This window comes from Colletotrichum navitas (assembly GCF_030913465.1).
Source record: "Colletotrichum navitas strain CBS 125086 chromosome Unknown LY79scaffold_109, whole genome shotgun sequence".
NCBI classification, from domain to species: domain Eukaryota; kingdom Fungi; phylum Ascomycota; class Sordariomycetes; order Glomerellales; family Glomerellaceae; genus Colletotrichum; species Colletotrichum navitas.
In genome coordinates this window covers 5869-28332 of record NW_026850655.1, presented here as the reverse complement: position 1 = coordinate 28332, position 22464 = coordinate 5869, and the positions used below count along the sequence as shown (strand labels likewise).

The 22464-nt window shown below is 52.6% G+C and overlaps 5 protein-coding genes across 5 annotated transcripts; 4 read left to right on the top strand and 1 right to left on the bottom strand.

The window, feature by feature from the left end:
- Positions 1-503: 503 nt before the first annotated feature.
- Positions 504-2048, bottom strand: LY79DRAFT_500493 (uncharacterized protein; the record flags this gene model as incomplete). Its single annotated transcript, XM_060553359.1, has 2 exons — positions 504-1496; positions 1569-2048. Coding segments are annotated over 2 exons (1473 nt in total), but the record flags the coding sequence as incomplete, so codon positions are not given.
- Positions 2049-18077: 16029 nt separating this feature from the next.
- Positions 18078-18942, top strand: LY79DRAFT_46957 (uncharacterized protein). The gene has a single exon (XM_060553203.1). It carries the CDS (start codon positions 18270-18272, stop codon positions 18762-18764), a length of 495 nt encoding a protein of 164 aa, XP_060408347.1. The 5' UTR covers positions 18078-18269; the 3' UTR covers positions 18765-18942.
- Positions 18942-19684, top strand: LY79DRAFT_46954 (uncharacterized protein). Its single transcript, XM_060553202.1, has one exon. It carries the CDS (start codon positions 19120-19122, stop codon positions 19597-19599), a length of 480 nt encoding a protein of 159 aa, XP_060408346.1. The 5' UTR covers positions 18942-19119; the 3' UTR covers positions 19600-19684.
- Positions 19685-20396: 712 nt separating this feature from the next.
- On the top strand, positions 20397-21272 carry LY79DRAFT_674148 (uncharacterized protein; the record flags this gene model as incomplete). Its single annotated transcript, XM_060564262.1, has 3 exons — positions 20397-20806; positions 20864-21047; positions 21087-21272. The coding sequence occupies 3 exons, from the start codon at positions 20397-20399 to the stop codon at positions 21270-21272; spliced, it is 780 nt and encodes a 259-aa protein (XP_060408345.1).
- A 482-nt stretch (positions 21273-21754) lies between these two features.
- Positions 21755-22179, top strand: LY79DRAFT_674147 (uncharacterized protein; the record flags this gene model as incomplete). Its single annotated transcript, XM_060564261.1, has 3 exons — positions 21755-21799; positions 21874-22077; positions 22162-22179. The coding sequence occupies 3 exons, from the start codon at positions 21755-21757 to the stop codon at positions 22177-22179; spliced, it is 267 nt and encodes an 88-aa protein (XP_060408344.1).
- Between the last annotated feature and the right edge of the window lie 285 nt (positions 22180-22464).

The window sequence follows — 22464 nt, the reverse complement described above, 5'->3', positions numbered from 1 at the left end:
GTCCGACGGCGTTGTGCGTCAGCGAGTCGCGCGCATCTTGCTTTGAGGTCGGCCATCATGGAGTTCTCGGTCCGGCGGAGTCTTGCCAAACTCTGCAGCGCGGAATGGCAGTTTGCAAGCTCCTCTTGGATCTGATCCATGCCCTGCGTGCTGCTAAACCCCGAGCGTCGGAGCGCCCCAAAGACAACAACCACGTCTTCTAGCGTCGTCATCATCTGTTGATGTTGACTCCGCCTTGCATCGAGCTGTGCACGCGCGTGGTCCATTACCCTTTGACGGTACTCCCGGTTCTTTTCGTCCCACGAGGCGAAGCTAGCCTCGGTCATTGTCGTGGGAAGTGCTGGCGGAAGCGGCATGTCGTGGGTGCTCACGGCAACGTGCTGTGCCGAGTCCTCTGGCAGGAAATCCGTGACAGCGTTCCCACCTGCACAGAAGGTTAGAAGGACGCGGCGCCAGACCGAGTAATTTGTTTTTGCTGGGATATCTTGGCCGGCGATCACGTACAACGCGTTGACGATGACGGCGACACCACAATCCGTCGTGTTTGACTGTCGCGGACAAACCACGTTGCGCGGGGCTGTTGCTCCTCCAACCAGAGACAAAACGGGGCGTAGCAAGTCAGTCAACTCGTTCTGGTCAATCGCACTGGGTAGTGAATCAAAGATGCTGACTGAAGTTGCCGATGCCGAAACCAGAACCCAATGCTTGCCTCGGGACGTTAGGTTTATCGGATAGAGAATAGTCATGTCTTTCTGGGCGAGGAAGTCGTCTCTCAAGCGTTGGGGAATGATGTTCTTGTGAGATACAAGTGGGTCTAGGAGCATCATCGATAAGGGACACAGCGCGCAAACTGTATCGAGGATTTCCGCGATAACAGTTCCTTCAACGTTCTGGCCGTCCGCCAGGCATTGAGCATTGAAGCCATGTCTCACCCTCAGGTCAAACAGCTCGGGGGAAATTGCTACACGCGGCCGTTTGGGACAGTCGAGCTTCTTGTTGGAGTTCTCGGAAGCTGCCTCCCTGTCTTTTTCAGACGGCTCAGACGCCGAACGAGCCTTGCCTGACGTTGACCTCTGCCGCTTCAATCCGACAGAAGAGCCCCTCGAGATGGTAACCGCTGCAGGAAGCGGATCGCAAGGCAGGCTGGAAGGCGAAGGTGGCGTCTCGAAAGAGCGAGGCGCGGTGAGGGACGGAGGTGTGTCTGCAGCGAGAGGTCCCTTGCCGTCGATTGACCCGTCTTCTGGCAAGAGGTTGTTCTCCTGGGGTTCGACCGGTGCAAGAGCACTTTGCTCCTCCACGGTAGAGAGACTGTGTGGTATAAAAAGGCTGTTGTTACCCGGGCTACGGATGCTTTCGGGAGGGCTCAACTTCACGCGGGAGAACGGGAAGCTGTCGTCTAGCTCCATGGAGACACTGCGGCCATCGCTTTGGGCTCTACGTGCTTTGCGTGCTTGTTCGACGGGTTCTTCCTCGGCATCTACATCGCTGCCATGATCCTGTAGCAAACCGCCGATTAAAGATCAAAACAGCTTCAGTGTGACGGGACAAGAAGTGATAAAGGTACTCACATAAGATGAATCGACATAATCTGGGTTCCAATCACCGTTCTCAGGCCGATCATCAAATTCCACTGCGCCGCCGCCACTCTCACCGTCTGAGCCGTTTGCCTCCTCCCCGTCTCGGGCGCTTTTTTGGTAAGGTTCGAGGTCTTGGTTTTGTTGATGGTTCTTGTTGCTGATGTTTGAATAGTCAGAGTTGGCGCCGCTGGGTTGTCGCGAAAGGCGCTTCCACACAGCGTCGAGCGATTTCTTCTTGTAATGGACGCGGTGCAGGTGTCCACCGGGTTCCCAAAGGCTGTCTAGTCGCTCTCCATGCTTGATTGACCACGTGATTATCTTGCGGAGGTCCAGCACTGTATCGTACGAGAGTGCGTCAATATCAACACTTTGTGGCAGCCAAGAGCGGCGACCTCCACAGAGGCTGTCAAGCTCAGCGTGGTACTGGGAGAGGTTCTCGGTGCATCGACGGCGGCTCTCGGCTTTGGCCATGTTTCGTAGGCGCCTTTTGTCGGGTGTAGACAAGCCTCTTTCCACTATCTCGCGGGTCTTGCGGAACTTGGTAGTGTCGGCAACGTAGGCGAGGCGGATGTCAGTCGCAGTTTTAGGATTAAACTGGGAGAGGGACTCGTCGACCTCTGCGCTGAGCTTGGGAAGCTGACTTGTGCGGTCGATGAAGCCGAGATCGGCAACAAACAAGCAATACTGTTGTGAAGAATGGCGCACGTCAGCCGCATTTGTACAAGCATGTAACAGAGCAAGGGTAGTAAAAATGATGGATGGATTGGTTGGCTACCTGCGCTTTTTCAAGTGATTGAGTTAATGGCGTCGTCTCACTGAGTGCTGTTGTTGTCTGGCGCGTTGTGACGGGCGCTGGTGGACAAATGGATAGTGGGATGGACCTCTTTGGTGTTCCGTCCATTTGTGCTGGTTTGTATCTGGAGAGAGGGCGTCTAAACGCGACACGTCAAGGAATAGATGGGTCTGTCTCTCTGTTTGAGTATGTTGCGAGCAAGTTCGGCCCAGTCGGGGGACGCCCATGATGGTACTGCATCGTGTGCAATGGTGAAGAGTTGATGATGGGTTGAGGAGGAAGTAAGTGCGGTCGGTCGGCCAGTTGGGAAGGAAGGAAGGTGTGGAGGGAGGCAGAGCCAACACCAGGAAGGACCGAACGAGATTTAAAGTCTCGTTCAGTCTTGTTCACACATCAGCAGGCAAGCCTTGATCAAGACTATTGAAGATTCCCAGACGCAAACCCTCTGATAAGAGACCTCATAAGTTCTTGGTCAAGGCTCAGATCCGCCACTCCCGCCGACCGCGACCAGATGCTGCTACATTTGTGCCGCTGAAAGAACGCAATGCACAAGGCGCAGCTATTGAAATCTAGAAAGGCTAAAGAACGACATGTTTGACCTTGTTGGGGAAAAATCCCGCCAAGGTCGACCTGGTAGTGCCACTGACTTGTGGACACAGCCCCTGTAACTGCTTTAACCTAATGGAAACAGGCGCCTTTTTGATCAATATGCACGGCACATGAGGTTGAGGCTACGTACCCAGCCCACCACGTACGTACCAGCTGAGCGAGACCGAACGAGACTCTCAATCTCGTTCTAGTAGTACATAGGACTCCGACGTTGGAAAAGTACTTACCGGCGTTCTGTGGTAACAGGCAACATGAGCGTGGCTTAATTCCCCGCTGTTCTAGCCACTCTGCTCTTGGTCCCTCAGGCTCTATTGCAAGCATCCTTACAAGTCATCAGTTCCGGATTCTCCTGCCACAATTTGACTTTAAGTAAGGGGGTAGGTAATACAATTAATAGGTGTAAATAAGAGGGCGCAGAAGGCAATCATTGTTTAGCAATGATAAGGGTGGTGAGGTGGTGATGGCAATAATGACGCCATCGACACAAGACATTCAATCCAGATAAGCTACTTACTTAATCCAGCAAACATATGAAAACCTAGTAGAACTTGTCGCTTAAGGCGCGTGGAGCTGTGAGAGGCCCGTCGTGTTCACCAAAAAGACAGAGGAAGCTGAAGAAGGCAGGGCCAAACCAAGAAGATGAGGAGAGAAGAAGAGTGGGTCTAGGGACCGAACGAGATTTTAAATCTTGTTCAGTCTCGTTTACCTAGCCACAAAAGCCACAGCATCTATGCTCCTCCCTATATATATTATTAATTTTATAGTTCTATTTATAGTAAAAGTAATAGGGTAGATATATAGGCTAGAGGGAAATAAGGGGGTAGGCCTAGACTTTTTGCATGTGACTATAGGTTTTAGTTTACAGGAGCACGTACATAAAGGAACTTCCAAGGCGGCACTCTAGTCGCAGGTTAGCCTTGTGGAAACTAAATAGCTGAGGCGAGGCAGGACATAGTCACGGCAGGGCAGTCTTGTATCAATCGTGTCTAAATAGAGAGTCTACGTCGGCCGGAAAATTGCAATAGGCAAGGTCATGAGCGTAGAGATCTAATTAGCCTTGAGCTGACATAGAGAGAGCGATAGATGCACTCAATTGCGGTCAGCGGTCGAAGAGAAGACGCGATAGGGGACAGAGCAGGAGCTTGGGGGTATAATTTAGTAGGAGTATAGTTAATTAAAAGATTATTATTTATTAACTAGTATTATATATACTATCTCTAGGCCTACTATATAGCTTATAAGCACTATAGTATTAACTCTATAAGATAGCTAATAGTATCTTATAGTACTACCTACTATACCTCTTGTAATTTCTCTTTAAATAACTTTATATCTACTTTATTATTCTTTACCTTAAATACTTTAAGGTATATATTCTTTAACTTATTCTTTACTAGCTTCTAGATATACTTAACTAGGTTAAGGTCTAGTACATATAAAGGCTAATCTAACTATAAAACACTATAATAGTAAAGCTATAATAATATTTAAGATTAAATATAAATAAGAGTAATATTCTAAATAAAATAATAAATATTATTATTAATAAAGAGAAAACCTTTCTCTAGGTACTTTATATAGCTATTTATATTATATCTTCTTTATAATAAGTTTTAATCTCTAGTTAGAAAGATTAATTTACTTTAGCCCCTTTTTATATTATCCTATATACTATAATATAGATAATTTATTTTATATAGATAGTAATATTAATAAAACCTTATTACTAGTATTTAAAAGATAGTCTAAATACTTAAGTAGAAAAGTAAATACTACTATTCTAGTAAACAGATTTACTACTATATTAGGCCTATAAAAGAGTTAGTAATAATATTCTTTTATATAGGCTTCTTACTATAAGATATACTACTATGGCCACTGTTGTGAAGCTGGAATAGCTTCGTGTGGCGAGTGCCAGTGGCGACCGCCACAGATGTGGCGTATCACCGCCATTTACCCGTTCTTCGGTTCATACGTAGTTTCTTAACAGGACAACCAGTTTCGTCACTGCCGCTCACTTGGAATTTCGCTCAGTCTGTTTCCACGCGAAGCCACACTCTTCTTGCTCCATCGCGCATTCTCGTGGATTCGAAAAGCCTCGTCTCAGTGCCCTCCTTCTACACATTCACCATGGCACCACTCAACTCGGCTGCATCGTTACGAGGAATTCGGCCTTCACACAACCCCTCAGACTTCCTGGTGGTGCTCGAATTTGCTGGATTTCAGTACTTGCGTGCCTCCGTCAGGATTTTCGTCCCCGCATTTCGCCAACAGAAGCACCTCTACGTCGGCTTCACTAGACCAGTAAAACCCCCCCGCCCCTCGTCCTGTCACTCGTCCTGTCACATTTAGGCCTCCCAAATCAAAATCACGAACTTCTGACGACGTCAATCCACACTTGATACTCTTGACGGCTCCCAAAGCCAGCCGCCCTCCCGACCGAATTCATTCTCACACTCCACGGAGAGACATTCGAACCCAGTCAAGTCGGTTGCCAAGGTGTGGCCTTCCGTCCAACTCTATCCAAGGTCTTTTGAGCATGCCGACAGCGACTGGGACAACTTGGACGGACTCGCAAACAATTATTCGAATAGAAAAATTGTCCACGCTCTTTCAGAGAAAGGCAGGAAACGCAAGCGCGGATCGTCGTCACCTAAGAGCCGCAAGGACCGTTAGATGGCCTGTTTTTGACGATGGCTCAGTTCTCAACTCGGATGGTGATAGCTTCTTAGGGCTAACCCTAAAAACGAGAATCAACTGCCTACAACCAAAGGTAAGATCCAAGAGAAGCCAGCCATCCCTTTGCAGCTAGCTGACTCTCTCCCAGGTAGGCGCCAGCGTCCGATCTTTTGAGCTTCGACATCCTCCCTTCACAGACAGAGCTTAAGTGTGAAGCTAAACGAAAAATAACGCCTGGACGCGCGACAAGATCGACACCCGTCCCGGTTCCCTGATTTCAGTATACATACACCTCTTCCCCAGGCCTTCATGTCCTCACGATATGAGAAACGCTGCTAACTCCGATGGTCTCTCAAAAGATCCCATGGTGAATACAAATCCAAGTCAAGCTAGCCAGGCAAGATATTTTCGTCTTCTTCATCACACACGCAGACAAGCACCGCCATCAACTCTCGAGCAGCAAGCAGGACCGTCACTCGGGCCCACACCCTCACTTCGTCCGCACACAACAGCCGCAGGTCCGTTTAATTCTTTCGAATCGCCTTTTGCTCGCCGGTGAAAAGCTAAGTAACAGTCTTTTCACGTCCACCAGCCTTCTCCGCCGGCCGCGCCACTGTCCTTCTCATCCTCTCCTTCTACAGACCCAACACCACTATATAATACTGTCACGCAAGGGCCTTTACGGGTAGGAAAGGTCATAGGACGGTCGGCTCACAAAGAAGTAGGGCTTGTGTAATAGAACGAAGCAAAGTAGTCAGTGTGGACCTAGCTAGGATGTATATACATTCTCCTCACCAGCTTTTATTTATCACATTTCGCACGCAACAATGTGCCAACAACTATCTCCATTCAAGACGCTTCTTCATCGTGAGCTGCCGTTAGTCCCATAGCAACATGGTCTCCCTAAATCCAGGTAGGTATCTCAAGCACTAGATGCCGTAGCCTGAAAGTATTCCTGCGCAGTAGCTTGTTTAGTTTGGTTGGCAGCCCGCCGTGTTCTAAGACGTGCGTCATACACTTTCAGTATTTGGTGTAGGTATCAGAAGCACCAGATAATCCCGGCTCGCTTGGGTTATTGCAATATGCGTGTCACCCATAGCTAATAATGGTGGTGCCATTTCCGCATGCGTTTGTGGGCACAGGCATATATTCACCCACGACCGTGACCGATGTTGCCAGCAACAGGACAACATCGCCAAATAGCCTGTCGACTCAAGCCCAGCAGAACCGCAAGCCCGACAACTATAAAAAGAAAACGTATCTAGGAAAGCAAATAGCTGTAACTCGAGGTCTATCAGCCAAGTTGCAAGCCCTAGACCCCGCTGCATCAAGAGCAGCAAAGACGGCAGCGCCTAGCTGCAGACCCTCATCAACTAGCTTTGCGACAAGCCTAATAGCCACCTATCTCTTGTCAAGTTCGCCCGCCGCAGAATCCCACTGGATGAGAAGGCTCTTAAGAAACAACTCTTCTTGTCAGTATAGATATCTCCCAACAACACGCAGCACGTTAATTAACATTAGGAAATTGGGTTGAAGGGATAGTAAGACAAGCAGGCCCAAGTAAGAGACAGTGAGATAATAGCAACAAGCAAGCTACTCAGGCCAAAGACGTATCCTTACCATCCTTCCCGGAGATCTTTTTTGTCTTTAGAACAGCCCGAGCAGGATTTGTGTCCGCGTCTTTGCTTGCCATCTTACAGAGTCTTCACTGAGCAGGTTGCTGAATAATTCGTCTTTTCCGTTCTTAAGGCAGCAGTAGATACTGACAATTGAGCTAATGCTTGCTGCTTCTCTCAGCCAGGAAGCCTTACTTACACCCCTAACAATAAGTCAAAGCACCCACTTTTCGCCCACCCCTGCATTTCGCCCACCCAAAAATGCCGCCCAGCCACCCGGGTACAGGTAGAATACCAGTGCGATTTGGTCGGCGGCTGGCGGGAATGCGTCGGTATTACCCGATGGCGAATTCCTGCACTCGGGCCCGGGGCTGATAATCCAGACAGATCTTGCCTGGTAGTGTCGACCGCAGACAATTACGGCTTCGTCCCGATGGCAATCAATGCAAACAAACCGATAACACGCACACCGCCCCGGTCCTCGCAGGCCAGCGTCACCTCCTCGCTCGCTCTGTATCCGTAAGCGCCTGTGTCACCACCACGGACTGACAACCATTACATCCTGCCTTTTATCAAAAGGCGTTAGCTCGCCGGGGTCGATACTTGATTAGGCAGCCAGATCGTTGTCGCAGGGGGGACCCACACGAGGCCTTTCCGGTTAGCGGCCCGACGAGTTACGCTTATCCAGGCGGCGGCTGCCCGTCTTCCGTTTGTCCTGTCTGTCTTGTTGTTCATTGCTGTTGGTTGTTTCCTCTTGCTCCTCCGCCACCCCCACCTCCTAGGGCTGGCCTCCCCACTCCAATCAGGGTTACGCCCAGGCCCATCATTCCGCAAAGCAACGCTCGTCCACTCCTGTCGACGGCGATGGACGGTATACCGTCTCGTAACGGCCGTACCCCACCGAGTTGTGACAAGTCATGCCTCATCATGTTTGGCTGTGGGGCAGGCTAAGCACGTTCAGCCAATACACAGCGACGGTGGTGCTTTGCAGATAGCTGTCTTGCAGTTGGGAATCTCACTCCTGGCCCATCTCTCGCATGCACAATCCCCCTTTGGCTCGCGCTAAGCATACTTGAGGAAAGAGACAACGAGGACTTGCATAGTGTCGGGTCTTGGAATCTGTCTGCCCAATTAACGCCTTCTGCATGGGAGCTTGCATACGTGGGGAGGTAGCATTGCAGCACGTCGTCTACTCTACAATGTGGCCCCGAGTGAGAGCAAACATCGGGAAACCTGTGATCAGGAACCTGTCATATCCTCCGGGGACTAGTCACTTAAATCACTTTAGGTGTTTGGCCTGCTTCTTGTAAGCAGACAAGCAGAGAAATCAAGGTCAGTCGCCCCCCTTCGTCTTCGGTTCTATAAAGTATACTGCTTTCCACAACGACTGCAACGTAGCGTTCAAGTTTGATCCTGCCGGCAGGCCCGCCTTTTTGCTCCGGTTCAATAGCTAAGAAGCAAATACAATGGATCAGAACGTCCCACACCTGCTCCAAGTACTGGACCACCAACTTCTCTGGCCAGAGTCTAATCAATTATTCCTCGGGGCCTTGGACGCCCACCAAGGGCAACCCTACCTTCTGCAGAGCTCAAACGACGACATCCTACTGCAATCACTTCTTCCACAGCACGTACCAGGCCTCACACACGCCGATACCCTAACTTGGACACCTCTTGACCATATCGCTGGATTCGGTCCGACGTGGTGCGCCGATGTCACGACCGGCAGCGTCAACCTCTTAGAACACGCCCCCGAAACCGCGAACCTGCTCGAGACCCCCCTGTATGAAAGCGTCAGCATCCGCGCGCCAAAGAATCCACCGCCAACAAGGTCAGGGCATAAGAGAGCACACCAAGAAGTCGCATGGTCGGATCCAGTGCAGATACGCTTAGTGACGCCCAAAAGCAACGCCCTAGGGTTTCGCAAGGAGAGAAGACAGGAAGCCCAAAGACAGCCACAGCATCAGCGAGAAACCGCCGCTCGAAACGTTACTCGGCCCGCGCCAACCATCACCGCCCTAGGCTGTGCAACCCCCCCGCGGCCCTCAGCAAGCAATCCAGTCGACCTGACAGGGTGCCCCTCTGCGGCCGAGGGTCAATACCAGCATCGCGCAAAAAAGCGTCTGCGTTCTGCCGCCCCCGCTCCCGATTCCGGTGTTGGGGTGCCGGCGACTTGTCCGTCATTCGGGGATTTACCCCGGTCAACCCATCAAGCCACCTCGTCGACTCCCTTGCAGGGCCGGCACCGGTCCGGGACACCACCTGCTGCCGGCGTTTCCAAAGCCAATGACGACGACGCCGATTGTGCAGAGCGGCAGCACAAGGAAAAGCAGAAGGAGGGGGCGAAACAGCAGAAGGACGTAGAGAGGAGGGTTCCCGCCCGACTCGGCTCGTATCAGCGGCATGTAATGGGACTTCTTGATGTTATCAAAAGGAAATGTCGGTAACAAATGGGACTAATATGACTGACGTGGCTGGAGTTACCGACCAATCCATAAGGAGGTTCAAACTCAGTATCGGGAATACTTAAACAACAAGGATTCAAAGCATCATGCATGTTCGGATTTGGCTTTTGAAAGCCACTTTGGAGCCCCGTGGCCTTCATCAAGCCAGAGATTTGAGACGGGTTGTCTCTTCTGCGCCTCCGCTAACGTGTTGACTTTGACTTGGCTCTGTTTCTTTATGTTGTGTACAAGTATTGCGTTGAGCGGGCGAGGACGCACCTTGCCGCTTGGGAAAGGCAGAAGGATGCAGGTAGGTAGGTGAGCGAGGGAGCTTCCTTCCTTGAGGGCTGGGAACAATATGCAGGGCGTTCCATTAATTGCTTTCCTTGTCCAGATTAGCTTCTCGTCATACGTCAACAGTGATGATGCATTACGCAGTGCAAGTGTTTACACATATAACCCACCTAGACGCTGCCTCCGTGATGTCAGGGCCCGGCCAGATTCACCGCCATGGGCGACGGCCATGCCGCCCAGTCCGGAGTTAGCCAAGAATTTTGAAATGAAACAGAGTGCATCATCGGAAGTGTGTGCTTCGGGGCCACGTAGACGCCTGTAGGAATGTCAAAAGACGAACCTGACGACTGAGGTGCGCAAGGTCTATATGCCTTGGAATCCACAATCGTCTCCCTTTTGCCTCTCCAAAACAGGACTGTCATCTGAGCCGCACGCCATCGCCTGGATTTCTCGCCAGCAAGAGAGATTGCAAGCCGATATCCGTTTTCCCGCTGCTGATTGGACCATTTCGAGATCCGCGCCGCATCATCTACTATCCCCAAGGACAAGGGGCCTCAGTGAGAATCCAACCATCTGGGTAATTATATCGCTATTATTAGTGACCTTAACGCCTATCATCAGTCTACCCACTCGAGCCACCATCCCGAGTAAGGCGGATGCTGCTGTGCAAAGCGACCTTCGCCAACATGCACTCCTCAGCGTTTGTTCCCCCGGCCGAAGCATCCCGACGTCGTCAAGTAAGCATAAATAGCGCGGCGGCGGTGGCGGCAGGGCGTCTGATTTCTCAGCCGGTCTTGTTGTCGATGTTCCCGAGATATGCCTTGACGCTGGCGATGGCGGTCTGTTAGAGGAGAGGTCCAGTAGAGCCTCGAGGACAAAGTGGATGTGGACCCGTCGATTCTGGGTATGGCGGTAACCAGGGCGGCAAGACGGCCACAGGAGTTGATAGAGTCTTGAGCGTCGGCGGTCTGGTGAGTGTCTGAGACCGAGGAGTGGTAGTCGCGGTAGTGGTTAAAGTGGCGTTTACAGCTGTCTGGGACGTCATGTTTTGGCGACCTCGGGTTAACTCTGGGGGTTTGTGGCGATAACGGCTTTCTTATCGTGATATGGGTCGGGATCTTGTTGGTTTTGGCCCGGGGGATCAGCCAGCTCCGACTCGTTCATACTCCAATAGAGGGGAAGAAAGAGTTTGCCGAGCTTTCTGACGATGACGCAGCGGCATCACTGGGATGCACGATTCGGAGTCCTCTTGGCGCCGTACTTGACCAACGTGGCGAGAGACTCTTTTTGAAGACCGGTGACTAGTTGACTGAAGATGCCCGTTGCCTATTGTAATGGGCTTGGATGGGCTGGTATTACTGTTACTGTTGGTTTCGTATCACGGCGAGGCAAAAGAAGAGATCCCTTATTGGTTTAGTTAGTGCACTGGGGTAGGGAGTATTTGTAGGTTGTATTGTTATTTCTGTAAGAACTATAGGTAGTAAGTAGTTATATAACTACCCTCTACTACCTATACCTCTTATATACTGATACTAGTAACTTTTCTTAATAAAAAAACAGACGGACGGACGGACGGGACTTGAAAATGGCAAAGCAACAAAAGACGGAAAGACGACGACAGTCAACAAATCAAGGCTCTAAGGAGAAGAAGAAGAAGAGGAGAGAGAAGCTAGTGCACGTCAATACTAGATATACACTATTACCAACACGAAGATGCGGCTGCACCTTCGTGTGCACCCCGGCGCTGGCCATGAGTAGGTACACCCGGATCTGTCATTTAGCGCCTACTTTAGAGAAGGAGAGGGCCAAAGGGAGACGTGTGGCCTACCGTTAGTCAGTCCAACCTTGGAACTTGGTCCCTCTATCTCTTTCACTAACAGTCAGCTTGCCTAGCTATCTATATACTATTATTACCACCTTGCCACCCTGCTAGCTGCCACACTGCTACACTGCCAACCTGCTAGCCAGCCTGCCTACCTACTATTAAATTAACTTTGTTGACCTATTAACTAAGTAACCAACTAACTTATAGAGGCCACAATACCCCTTACCGTTCGCTTTTAAAGTGGAGGTGGGCAGATTTAACCAGTGTATACGGTAATCTACCTGAATTACGTATTCCCCGCCAGCACCAGCCAAATGTCACATGCCATCGCGACATAGGCAGGCGGTTCCCGCTTCTTCTCCCATGGTTGTTTCTAACCCCCCGTCACGCATCCGTCCCCATCTTTCTATTAACATGCTTGTGAAAGCAGACGTCCTTGTTTCCCGCTTGCCAGCTGCCAGTCTTCCTAATACCGCCGGACCTTTGGAGTAACATGCATCTTCCCTCGTCTTGCCATTTGTCTTGGAGGAAACGTCAGCGGACGACGGACCACCTGGCCTCACACCAAGTTTACATTCGACTTAGCGCCTTTGCCCCGACTAAAGGATGATTTCTTACCAAGATCGCGTAGGGGAACCAGCCCATCTCTTCCGTATGTTATACTATCAATTGACGGCCTTGAGCTCTTGCTGGGACTCATCCTTCAGGGCAATAACTGGCTAGTTCTTTGTAGCATCCACGCGCAAGGGTGATGAAACAGTACAGGACCTTGGTCCCAACACATTATGCAAGACAATGGTTCGATTTCACCCTTCTCCAGCTCCAGTGCTAGGCAGGGTGCGTCAGCTTGCCGATTTATGCTCCACGTTACATCCGACCGCATTTACAGCCACGTCGGCAAGACAAGAAAGGAATATTAAGGTTGGTTAGTATTTTTACTTGACAAGAATCTTGGTTGGCAACAGACATGGACAACTGTTATAAATGACATGACGTTAACAGGAGGTAATTAGGTGATTAGGTGCGCCCTCTTTAGGTGTAGCAGCACAAGGACAATCAATGCTTTCGCTTAACTTGGGTAGAACGTAATTTGACTCGTACTCATAATCCGACATACGACATACACCCCGTCCGTCAAGCGTAGATCCGGAACATAAACTGAAAGCAGGTAAAGGGCATCCGAGGTAAAGGGCATCCGCAATTTACAACAAGCTGTAAACATCACCGTCGTTGAGGCAGTGTCTACTTGTCAGCTGCTTGAGATCCACGCCGGTCTGGTGCACGTTGACGCAGCATGATCACCAACCAGCACACTCCACATGGCGTCTGAAGCTAGGGAAAGAGTCGCATGGGGGCTGAAAGGGTTGCTTGAACCTAAAAAAAAACACCAACATGATTTTGTTGGTAGATTCAATTGGTTCCATGTGCCCCGACCTTGAACCTTGATACCTACTCGTAAGCCCACACACGCCTGCCTGGGTGGCAGCTGTCGCATCGGTCCCCCGCCGCGCTGGGAATAATCCCAGCGCCGCAGTGCCATAGCGCCACAGTGGCCAGTGCACCAGCCACAGCACACCTCTCGTCTGACAGGTCGACCCGGGCGGCGGTGGCCTTGGTGGCCCTTCCTCCTTTCCTTGACCTCCCATCGACGCTTTCTCTCCACCTTTCTGTCAAACGTCACACGCTTTGCCACACACACACACACACACACACAAAAGAAAACAATAACGACCTGGTTTTGTCCCGGCAACGTGCGCATAACGGAGCGCGCTGTGACCTACGAGACTGAAAACTACAAGAAGCCATCGCAACACCAGAAGACCGAACAGTCAGTCAGCCGAGGCGAAGACTGTTGCGCCAGGAGCAGCCACCAACCTTCCAAGGCCTGCGCAAACCCTGCTTGCGTGACCAGCGCCGGCGATACAGGCGGACAGACAGAAAGACACAATGCTGACTCTTCCCTCGGGCACCTCGAAGCGGGCAGACGTGGCCGACGTCGCTGAAGAGTCTACCCCAACCACCCTGCCCAACACCGGCAGCCTTCCCACCATACACTCGGCTCGGCCCGGCCCGCATTCAACCATGCGCCCCACCAAAGCTCGACGCAAGCAACAGTTCCAGCCCCAAGCCGCCGCCAGGAGGCGGCAGCCGAGATAGCCGACAAGCTGATGTCGGCCATTCTGCGCGATTCGGCCAATCGCCCAATGTGCATGACCTCGGACGAGATTCAAGCCGCGGCGCGCGACCTTCGAGAGGCACTGCTACAGGAGCTTTCCTAGCCCGAGCTGTCACATGCGATAGACTGGAGCACTGCGAGAGACCCTAGAGGGACAGCCAAGCATGGGGTTTACACGATTGAGCTGAACGCATCCATCGTACGGAGGACTGGGCTTGCCGACCGCGGGCCATGACTACATATGTTGAACTTGATTGACGCACGGGTATCGATACAACACACTGATTTTTATGGGTGGATGGAATTAGAGGAATGCATCACAGGTATAGACCAAGACCTCCTTCCTACCTACGTAGGGTGGGTGTTGAGGCGTAGAACCGCGAATGCATCAATAACCACGCGGTCCAAACAATCAGCTTAGCTTAAGATGGAGGATGCAAAAACAGATGATGATGACGACAATAGGTGGTTTTGTGGTCCGTAAGTGATGTGTCATGTCGCTTCGCTTCGTAGGTGGAGCATGCCAGCGGTTCCTTGGTGGGCTTTGGTGGACCAGGTACCCGTGGCGCTGGGATCTGCCCCAGTGCTCCGGGCGGCTTAGTGGGGCGGCCTGCTAAGCGAGGCGCTACTGCCAGGGATGAATCCGCTGTTACGGAGTACTCCGTACACACACCAAGATGGCGTGTGAACATGTTCCGGCCCCGTGCCCCGTTTCTATGGGTCCGTCCTCCGGGGCAGATGCCGGATGCTGGATGCCGGATTTCACAGTTGGTTATTACGGGACATGCCCCGGCTGAGAACGTCTGGTCACGCAGGTGATTTCTACGCAGTCTGGGCAAACGAAGTTGAAACATAGCTCGCACGCACGCTATACGTCTAGCACCGGTTCAAGAGCGACCGCGACCTTGACTGCGACTGCGACTGCAGACATGCCTGCGCCTGCCGTCTATCTCCTTCCGCCCGGTGCGTTTTGGTCCACCGCACTGCCCTTGCTGGAGTGTATTTCTTTCCTCCAAGAAGGTGTCTGTCTGTCTATATGGCCCCTCTCCGTCTGGTCTGTTCTTGCCATCTTGCCAATCTGTGCCTGTCTGCTTCTTGTTGTCGTGTTGTCCTCGTCGTGTACGTTCTCTTCCAAGCCTGCACACTTGTTGCATCGCATCGCATCGCATCGCATCGCATCGAACCGCACCGCACCGCATCCCGTTCTGTCTTTTTGTGTCAGTCTCTCCCCTGTCGCCGCCGCCATGTCTTCCAGCAGCAGCAGCAGCAATGCCGCCTTTGGCCCCGCCAGTGGCCTGCCCTCTGAGGGTGGCGTCAACGTGAGTCCCCACACGCCGGCCTGTCGGACTCCATGAATTTTATCCGGACGTGGACAACAACAGACTGACCCATGACGACGCCCAGGACCTCATCAACCAGTATCCGTTCCGCGTCTTCGCGACCACGGCCAATGTGGCCCCCTGGGTCAGCGAGAACGTCCCCTCCGGCCCCAGCATGCCCGGCTCCGCCCTCCTCTTCCACGCCGACGCCCACACCCGCCTCATCAACACCGCCCTCAGGTCCCAAGAAAGCGCCCCGCCCGCCCGCCACCGCCTCCTGAACAACAACGTCGCCTACCTGCGCGAGACCTGGCCCGAGGCCGCCTGGTACCCTGACCGATGGCGTCCCAGGTTCCCCCTCTCCGAGCGCGTCGTCACTGCCATGAAGATCATCACCAAGATTTGGCTTGCGCGTGCCGGCGGCCGCCCCCTGGCCGACCTCTGGGCCGACGACAACGACGACGATGACGCCCGCGGCCCCATTGCCCTAAAGATTCGGAGGTCTGGCGCCGTCAACCTGACCGACGCCGTCGCCGCTGCCGCCCTCAAGGCCGTCAAGGGACTGTTGCCACCTCCGCCTCCGCCACCGCCCCAGAAGCTGCAGCAGCAGCAACAACAACAACAACAACAGCCGCAGCCGCAGCCTCAGCAGCAGCAGCAGCAGAAGCAGAAGCGGAGGCAGCAGCCCGAGGCTGCTGCCGTGGCTCAGGAAGAGGAAGAGGAAGAGGAAGAGGAAGAGGAAGAGGACACCGAGCTCGCCCGCACCCCCTTGGCCCTGGACCTGGGGAGCTACATATAGACGGGGACGGGGACGAGGATGAGAACAGCGACCACGACACCGCCGTGGAGCCGCTGCCGCTGCCGCTGCCGCCGTCAGACGGCGACGGCGACGCCTTCGGGCCCAGCTCTCTCTCCCCGCCGAGGCGCTCCGAGCGTCTGCGCTCCCTGGCCCGCAAGGAGAAAGAGGAGGACTACGAGGATTATGACGACGAGAACGAGAAGGACGACAAGAAGAAGAAGAAGGAGAAGGAGAAGCCTGCTAGAACGGGCCGGAGTGGTGTTACCGCTGCCGAGGAGGCCGCGGTTCGCCGCCATGTCGTCGAGCACATCGCGATGTTCGTATCGAGGGAGATGGAGAAGCGCCCGGATGTGTTTCCTCCCAGGGAGCGGGCGGCCACAGCAGTCAGCATGCGTCGCCATGCAGAGAAGAGGTCGGGCACCGGCCGTCGGTGCTAAGCGCTTTTGTTACTTTGTTGCTTGTTGTGTTGCTGTTCTCGTTGTTTTCCTTCTTCTTTAATAAACACGATGAGCGCCGCATCTTCTTCTGATCCTAGACCAACCACTCCTCGTGCTCTTTTGTGTGCTGGCAGCTCTTAATCAATACACTACAGACCAGCGTTAGATTAAGTCGGGCTGCAATGGTCACATGAACCGCTGTGAACCTAATGGTCTGACACCTACCGTAGGCAGCAAGTAAATTGGCGGCTTCCTTGATTAATTGATGGAATGGGTTAATTGATGTGGTTGATAGTAATGTTGATGTTAGGTTCCAAAATTCCAGTGGGTTCCAGCAGTGTTCCCTTTTCATGCACACAGTCTGCACCTTCCTCGTCCGTCCCTTCGCCTGCAATACACCCACAATCCCAATTGGTTGCAGGTATTTTGACGGTGCACTCACCCGTCTATAACCCGTGCAAAAAAAACGCGATGCGTCGCGTCACGTCAGATCATCACGTGGTTTTTCGGGGGGGGGGGGGGGGGGGGGGGGGGTTGTTTTTGTTGTTGCACAGCCTGCGTGCCTATCCAAGGCATATGGCAAGCCAGCGGTCGGTGCTACTGTGGTGGAGAAAGAGAGAGAGGGTGAATTCATGGTTCCAGGTCGTGTCAGTCTGGTTCGTGTGGTCTCGTTCAGACAAACTGTTCCTGCACCGGTTTGATGCTACTGCATGGACCGGATGTGGTTCATGCAGCCCCGTGCAGTGTAGCCGGTCACGTCGGGAATGTCTGGAGGCTTTTGGCACCCTGCTGTATGTATGGTGCAGAGGTGTAGCGTGCAGTCCCAGAGACACTTGCTGTCAGCCGGAAGACACCAAAAGAACGGTGTGCAGGATCAGTGCACAAGCCAGACAACACGTCTTCCGTTGACTCTCCAATGCAGCCTAAACATATACGTGTGTTTCTTCAGGGGGACCAGAAGAGCAAACGCAGCATTCACCCATACATCTCTTGGTAAGTGAACGATGAGAGAAGGAAGAGAAGTGCAAAACTTATGAGCTGGACCGCTGATGGCGTGTTGACGATGACTTCAACTAAAGAGACGTGACAACTCAGTCAGTGCGCACACACACACACACGGGTACGTAGGTACTTGGGTACCTGTACGTCCAGGTCCACATCAACGCACAGGTACCATACAGTACATCCATCACACCTGATCCACCACACGCTACGTACCCATCTGACGAGATCTCACAGCCCTGCATCCATCCACGTGGCAGCCCGCCCTCAAGGTACCTAAAGGACATGCATGGCTTACGTAGTTGGTCCTACTGTACTATTACCTACATCCCCTCCATCAATAGCTCCGCAGTCAGTAACGCGCACCCACCGAGCCCTGTGTCGACCGCCGCCCGGCACCCCGCTGTTTGGGCCTGAGGCCAATTTGAGCCTGAGGCAGGGATCCCACGGTCCACAAAGGGACATTTCCCCTCCCATCATTTCGCACAGAACCTAGCTTAGACACACCACAACTTATCCGAGTTTTTCACAGGGTTTTGTCCCATTCGTTTTGCTCCGATTGATTTTCTCCCGCCTCTACGTAAGCGTTCCTGGCACCTCCTTTGCCTCCCTATTCAACCAAACATACCTTGCGCCATCAACTTGCATACCGTCTACACACCCGGCTGACCATGCACGCCTACTTTATTTAACCAGACCATGATCATTCCGACCTCTGAAGCGCTATACACAAATACACCGACTTCCTTTAATCTGACTACAGTCGGTCCGGTTTCCGAAGCGTCATACCTTCCCTCTCTGGCCTCTGGAGCCAACGAAAACGACGACGACAGTGACAGTACCGTCGATCCCGACGACTCGGCAAGCCGCGTACGACCTCCGAGACGCCCCCGCCGCCATTCACGGGCGCCCCCAGCCCCGCCGGCCGAGCAAGAGCCAATACAAGACCTCGTTAACGTTGCTCTCCCTGCCGCACAAGCAGTGTCTCTCTGGTGTGCAAGCCACGACAGCAACACACGGGAGCTCGAGGTGCCTGCAAACCTCATCCGTCAAATCGAAGAACGGACGCAGAGGCGTGTACAAGCCCAGGTTAATGCCTACAATGAGCGACGGGCTCGGCTGCAGCAGGCCCGCGACGCAATGGCGCGCCAGATACTAGACATTCGAGCGGTTCTGCAAACAGTCGTCACCTAGGTTTCTTCTTTCTGTTCTGTTTGCTCGACTCCCGATCCAAAGAGCATGCTACGTACATACAAGAGAAACAAAGCATCTCAAAAGGGAATAGACGCGCCAGACACTCCGTCTCTCGCCTTATCAATTGTCTCCCCATCACTAGTGACTATGCTCATCCATCAGTCTCGTTAAACACCAAAACCTTCCTCTCCACCATCTCTGCCGCCATTGTCTCTGTACACCTGCATCAAACGCTTCACCTCAGCTTCAAGACGTCCAAACTCAGCGTACAATAGTTCCAATTCGCCACCTCCCGCGTTCTCCTCGTTTTTGTCCAAGATGGTTTCTGCTTGTCTATAAGCTCCTGGATCTTCTCATGCGCAGTCAACTTATGCATCCAACGCATAAAGACGAGATACACTGGCTGCTTTCCCTCCAGGAGCCAAAGCTGGCAGTAGACAAACGCACGCTTCTCCAACGTCATTTCGTCCACAACAGTCTCAATCTCACTGCCATTATGCCCACACATGTTCTCCTCATCCAACGGCATGACTCCACGAACGTCGTAGGCGCCCCTTTGCGCCCTCATCTTGGCTTTAAGCCACAGTATGCAAGTTCTGGGTTGGAAGCCCACTTCAATCAGGCCTCGCTCAAGACAGAGGGCATGCCGTGCTCGAGGCCAGCCTTGGCCAGGTCCATCACCATGCGGGTCCAAGTCGGCAAAAAACCCCCAAGCCCCCACCCAGCCATGTTACATGTCTTCCAGAGGCCGTCAAGTGTGGCAGTCAGCGTAGCAGGATTGTCGTCCTCAGATGGCGTCCCCGAGACGACGATAGATGCCACTTTGTCTCGATAAGGGTCTAGAGGATGCAGTCCTTGATGGCGCGACAGAAGACGATCTTGGGAGGCTTGGTCCCTGGTTCGAGCGGGAACTGGTAGGAGGCGGTGGGAACGCCACAGAGCATCTATCAGAGGAGGTTAGCAAACGGCATGGTTGTTTCTGTCGTGGAGAGGGGGAGGCTTGCCGAGCTAGTGTTGGTGACGCACATGGCCGATAGACAGACAGGGCCTGCTTTGGGTTTTGAGAATGCTGTGGAGGTTTGCAAGGTATATACAATTAGCAGAGGACTATCGGTACAGGGTTTGGATTGCGAGCGCGAACGTGTCTTTTTTCCTACGGTTTCCCTCAGGACCTGTATCTTCTCCTCTCTTTGGGCAATGTTCCACCACAGACACTGTGCGGACAGTATTCGTTGCTTATTTATGTCCCCTAGGAAATACGCCTTACAAGTCCAGGCTTTCAAAGACATGGTCTTGGAGGTGACTGTAAAATGTGATATGTTGCAGATAGTTAGTCAGTCCCTGGTTAAGAGAAGAAGAAGAGCCTGAGGAAACAGCCGGCTTGCCTGGTTCTCATCCATGCCGGTTCAAGGCACAGGCGACGGCTGCCGTCGTTAAGGTTTCTTACTGTCCTGCTGTCCCTCACTTTTTCTTTTCTTCCGCACTCTAAACTAGATTCAGACTAGCACGATGGACGACAGTATTATACAACATACGCCTAACACGGCAAGGCACTCTTATACTATATACATAGGTTTATAATTCCACCTAGAGAAGAACAGTTCTAATATATACATACCTACACTCCAGCACATGTTTGGTATCGCCGTCGCCATCTATCGCGGCAAAGACGCCAAACGAAGCCTCTACGTCTGCCCTAAGTGCAAGGGCACCGTGATCCGCAGCCTGGTCGCAATGCTCCCCGACACACCACCCGACGCAGCAGTCCGGGCTATAGCAAGTCTGGTAACGGGCGCGTTTTTCAATCGCCCCGTCACCTCCAGCACTACGAGCATCACTAACGGGGACAACAACAACAAGAGCGAAGACTCATGGAAGGCGCGCGGGGTCGCCAAGTTCCCAGCACTACGGCGGTACAAGAAGACATGGGCTGAGCTTGCGCGGCACATAGCCAAGGGAATAGGGCTGAACCTCGGCGCTAGCGGAGGGGGACAATCCGATACGGCTTTCCAGAGCGCCAAGAGGGAGGCGATCGCGGGAATGTGGCATGTCAAACCCCTGAAGGCGTACCAATAGTGGAAGACGGGTAACGAAGCGAGAGCCCTGTCGAAGCGGGCAGAGCAGGCGAAGCAGGCGACGGCGGCGACAAGGCCCGATCGCGTTCTGTATGATGATGCAGAGACCAGGAAGACCGCGCGGGTGCTGGAACTCTTGGACGAGCTCATCGGTCTGGAGAGAGACCTACACGAAGCCGTCCTGGCCGAGATTGAGCACGACAAACAGGTACAGATTGCCCACTTCGAATACATGGAGGCCTTTTAGCTGAGCCTGGGCGGCAAAGTCAACGACGGAGCCAAGCAAGGGCAGGCGGTCGACGACGCCATCAGCAAGTGGGAGGCTGCGGCGGCGGATGCTCGTACCAACCGAGCGGTTGCTACGGAACGCGTCATGACGCTACGGGGCCGCGTGAAGGCTGCTCAAACGGAGCTATCTCGTACTACCGGATAAGAGCGAGAGAGATATAAGCTCTTTAACATAGCAGAAATGACTGGATTCATGCGTTTCTGTCTGTCTGGATGGGGGATTTTCGGGAACATCTTATCCTAGTTTGTCACGCTGGCATGGCGATAGCTGACGGGATCGGGAACATAAGATTAGGTTGCTAGGGATACCTTGCCGCCATTCATCTCGCATGTTATGCTGATTCCGTCTGACTCTCTTGTGTCATGTGGCTAGACGCGTCACTCACTCTTGATATCTGTGCCTGGCGTTGAACTTGTTGGCCATGGCCATGATTCGGCCAACGATGCCAAACCATACCAACCCATATTCCCTCTCTCCCTTCCCATCTTCCTGGCTTTCATACTTCTCGCCCACCTTCAACGCTGTGAAGAAGAAAGAGTAATGGCTATGCATGTCTTCTTATCTTTAGGCGCCTTTCTTTTATGGCTTGCGTGGCCCTGGGTCGAGAGTTATTGGACGACAGAAAAATGACAGACCTTCAGCCTGGCAACCGGCAGTTGATCCCTTCTTGTGTAACATCTCCGTTTGCCGTTTGGACGTCTGTGCCGGTTGCTGACGCGTAACCAAAACCGCAACCGTCTGCCAGCTCCAGTACGATCTTTACCAGGTCGAGCAACAATTCCGCACACTCTACGACCTTTTCGGTGTCCCGATCGATACGTCCCAGGATGCCATCAGCATCGCGTACCTTGCCAAGCTACACGAGGTCATGCCCGAGATGCAGCACTGTTGGGATGCCCTGGCCAAGGAACAAGAGGCTATGGAGAGAGGCACAGCCGCACAACGACATGTAAGGCCTAATCACTCCTCTGCAAAAATAATACAAGTGCTCGAACCGTGTGGAGAGGCGATGAAGCTGACGCCAACGAAACAGTCAGCAGGAGCTTCATGAGAAAGGAGAGGATCAAATCAAGCCGCCTGCTTCTTCTTTAGCGTCACCGTAAGTTCTGGCTGACAATACTAGACAATTTGGACTACTCATACTGGGTTAGAGGAGTATCGCTATCATCTGAACCCGGCGCTATGATCTGTTCCAAGGTAGATTGTTACACCTATAAAAAAGCGATCACCAAGGTACGGATGCTATCCACTCTGTCTTATATGGAATAGCACATGAGTTTACCCAGATAGCAGTAACAGGGTTATATTGAAGGAATGCTAGCTGATTCTCTTGGGG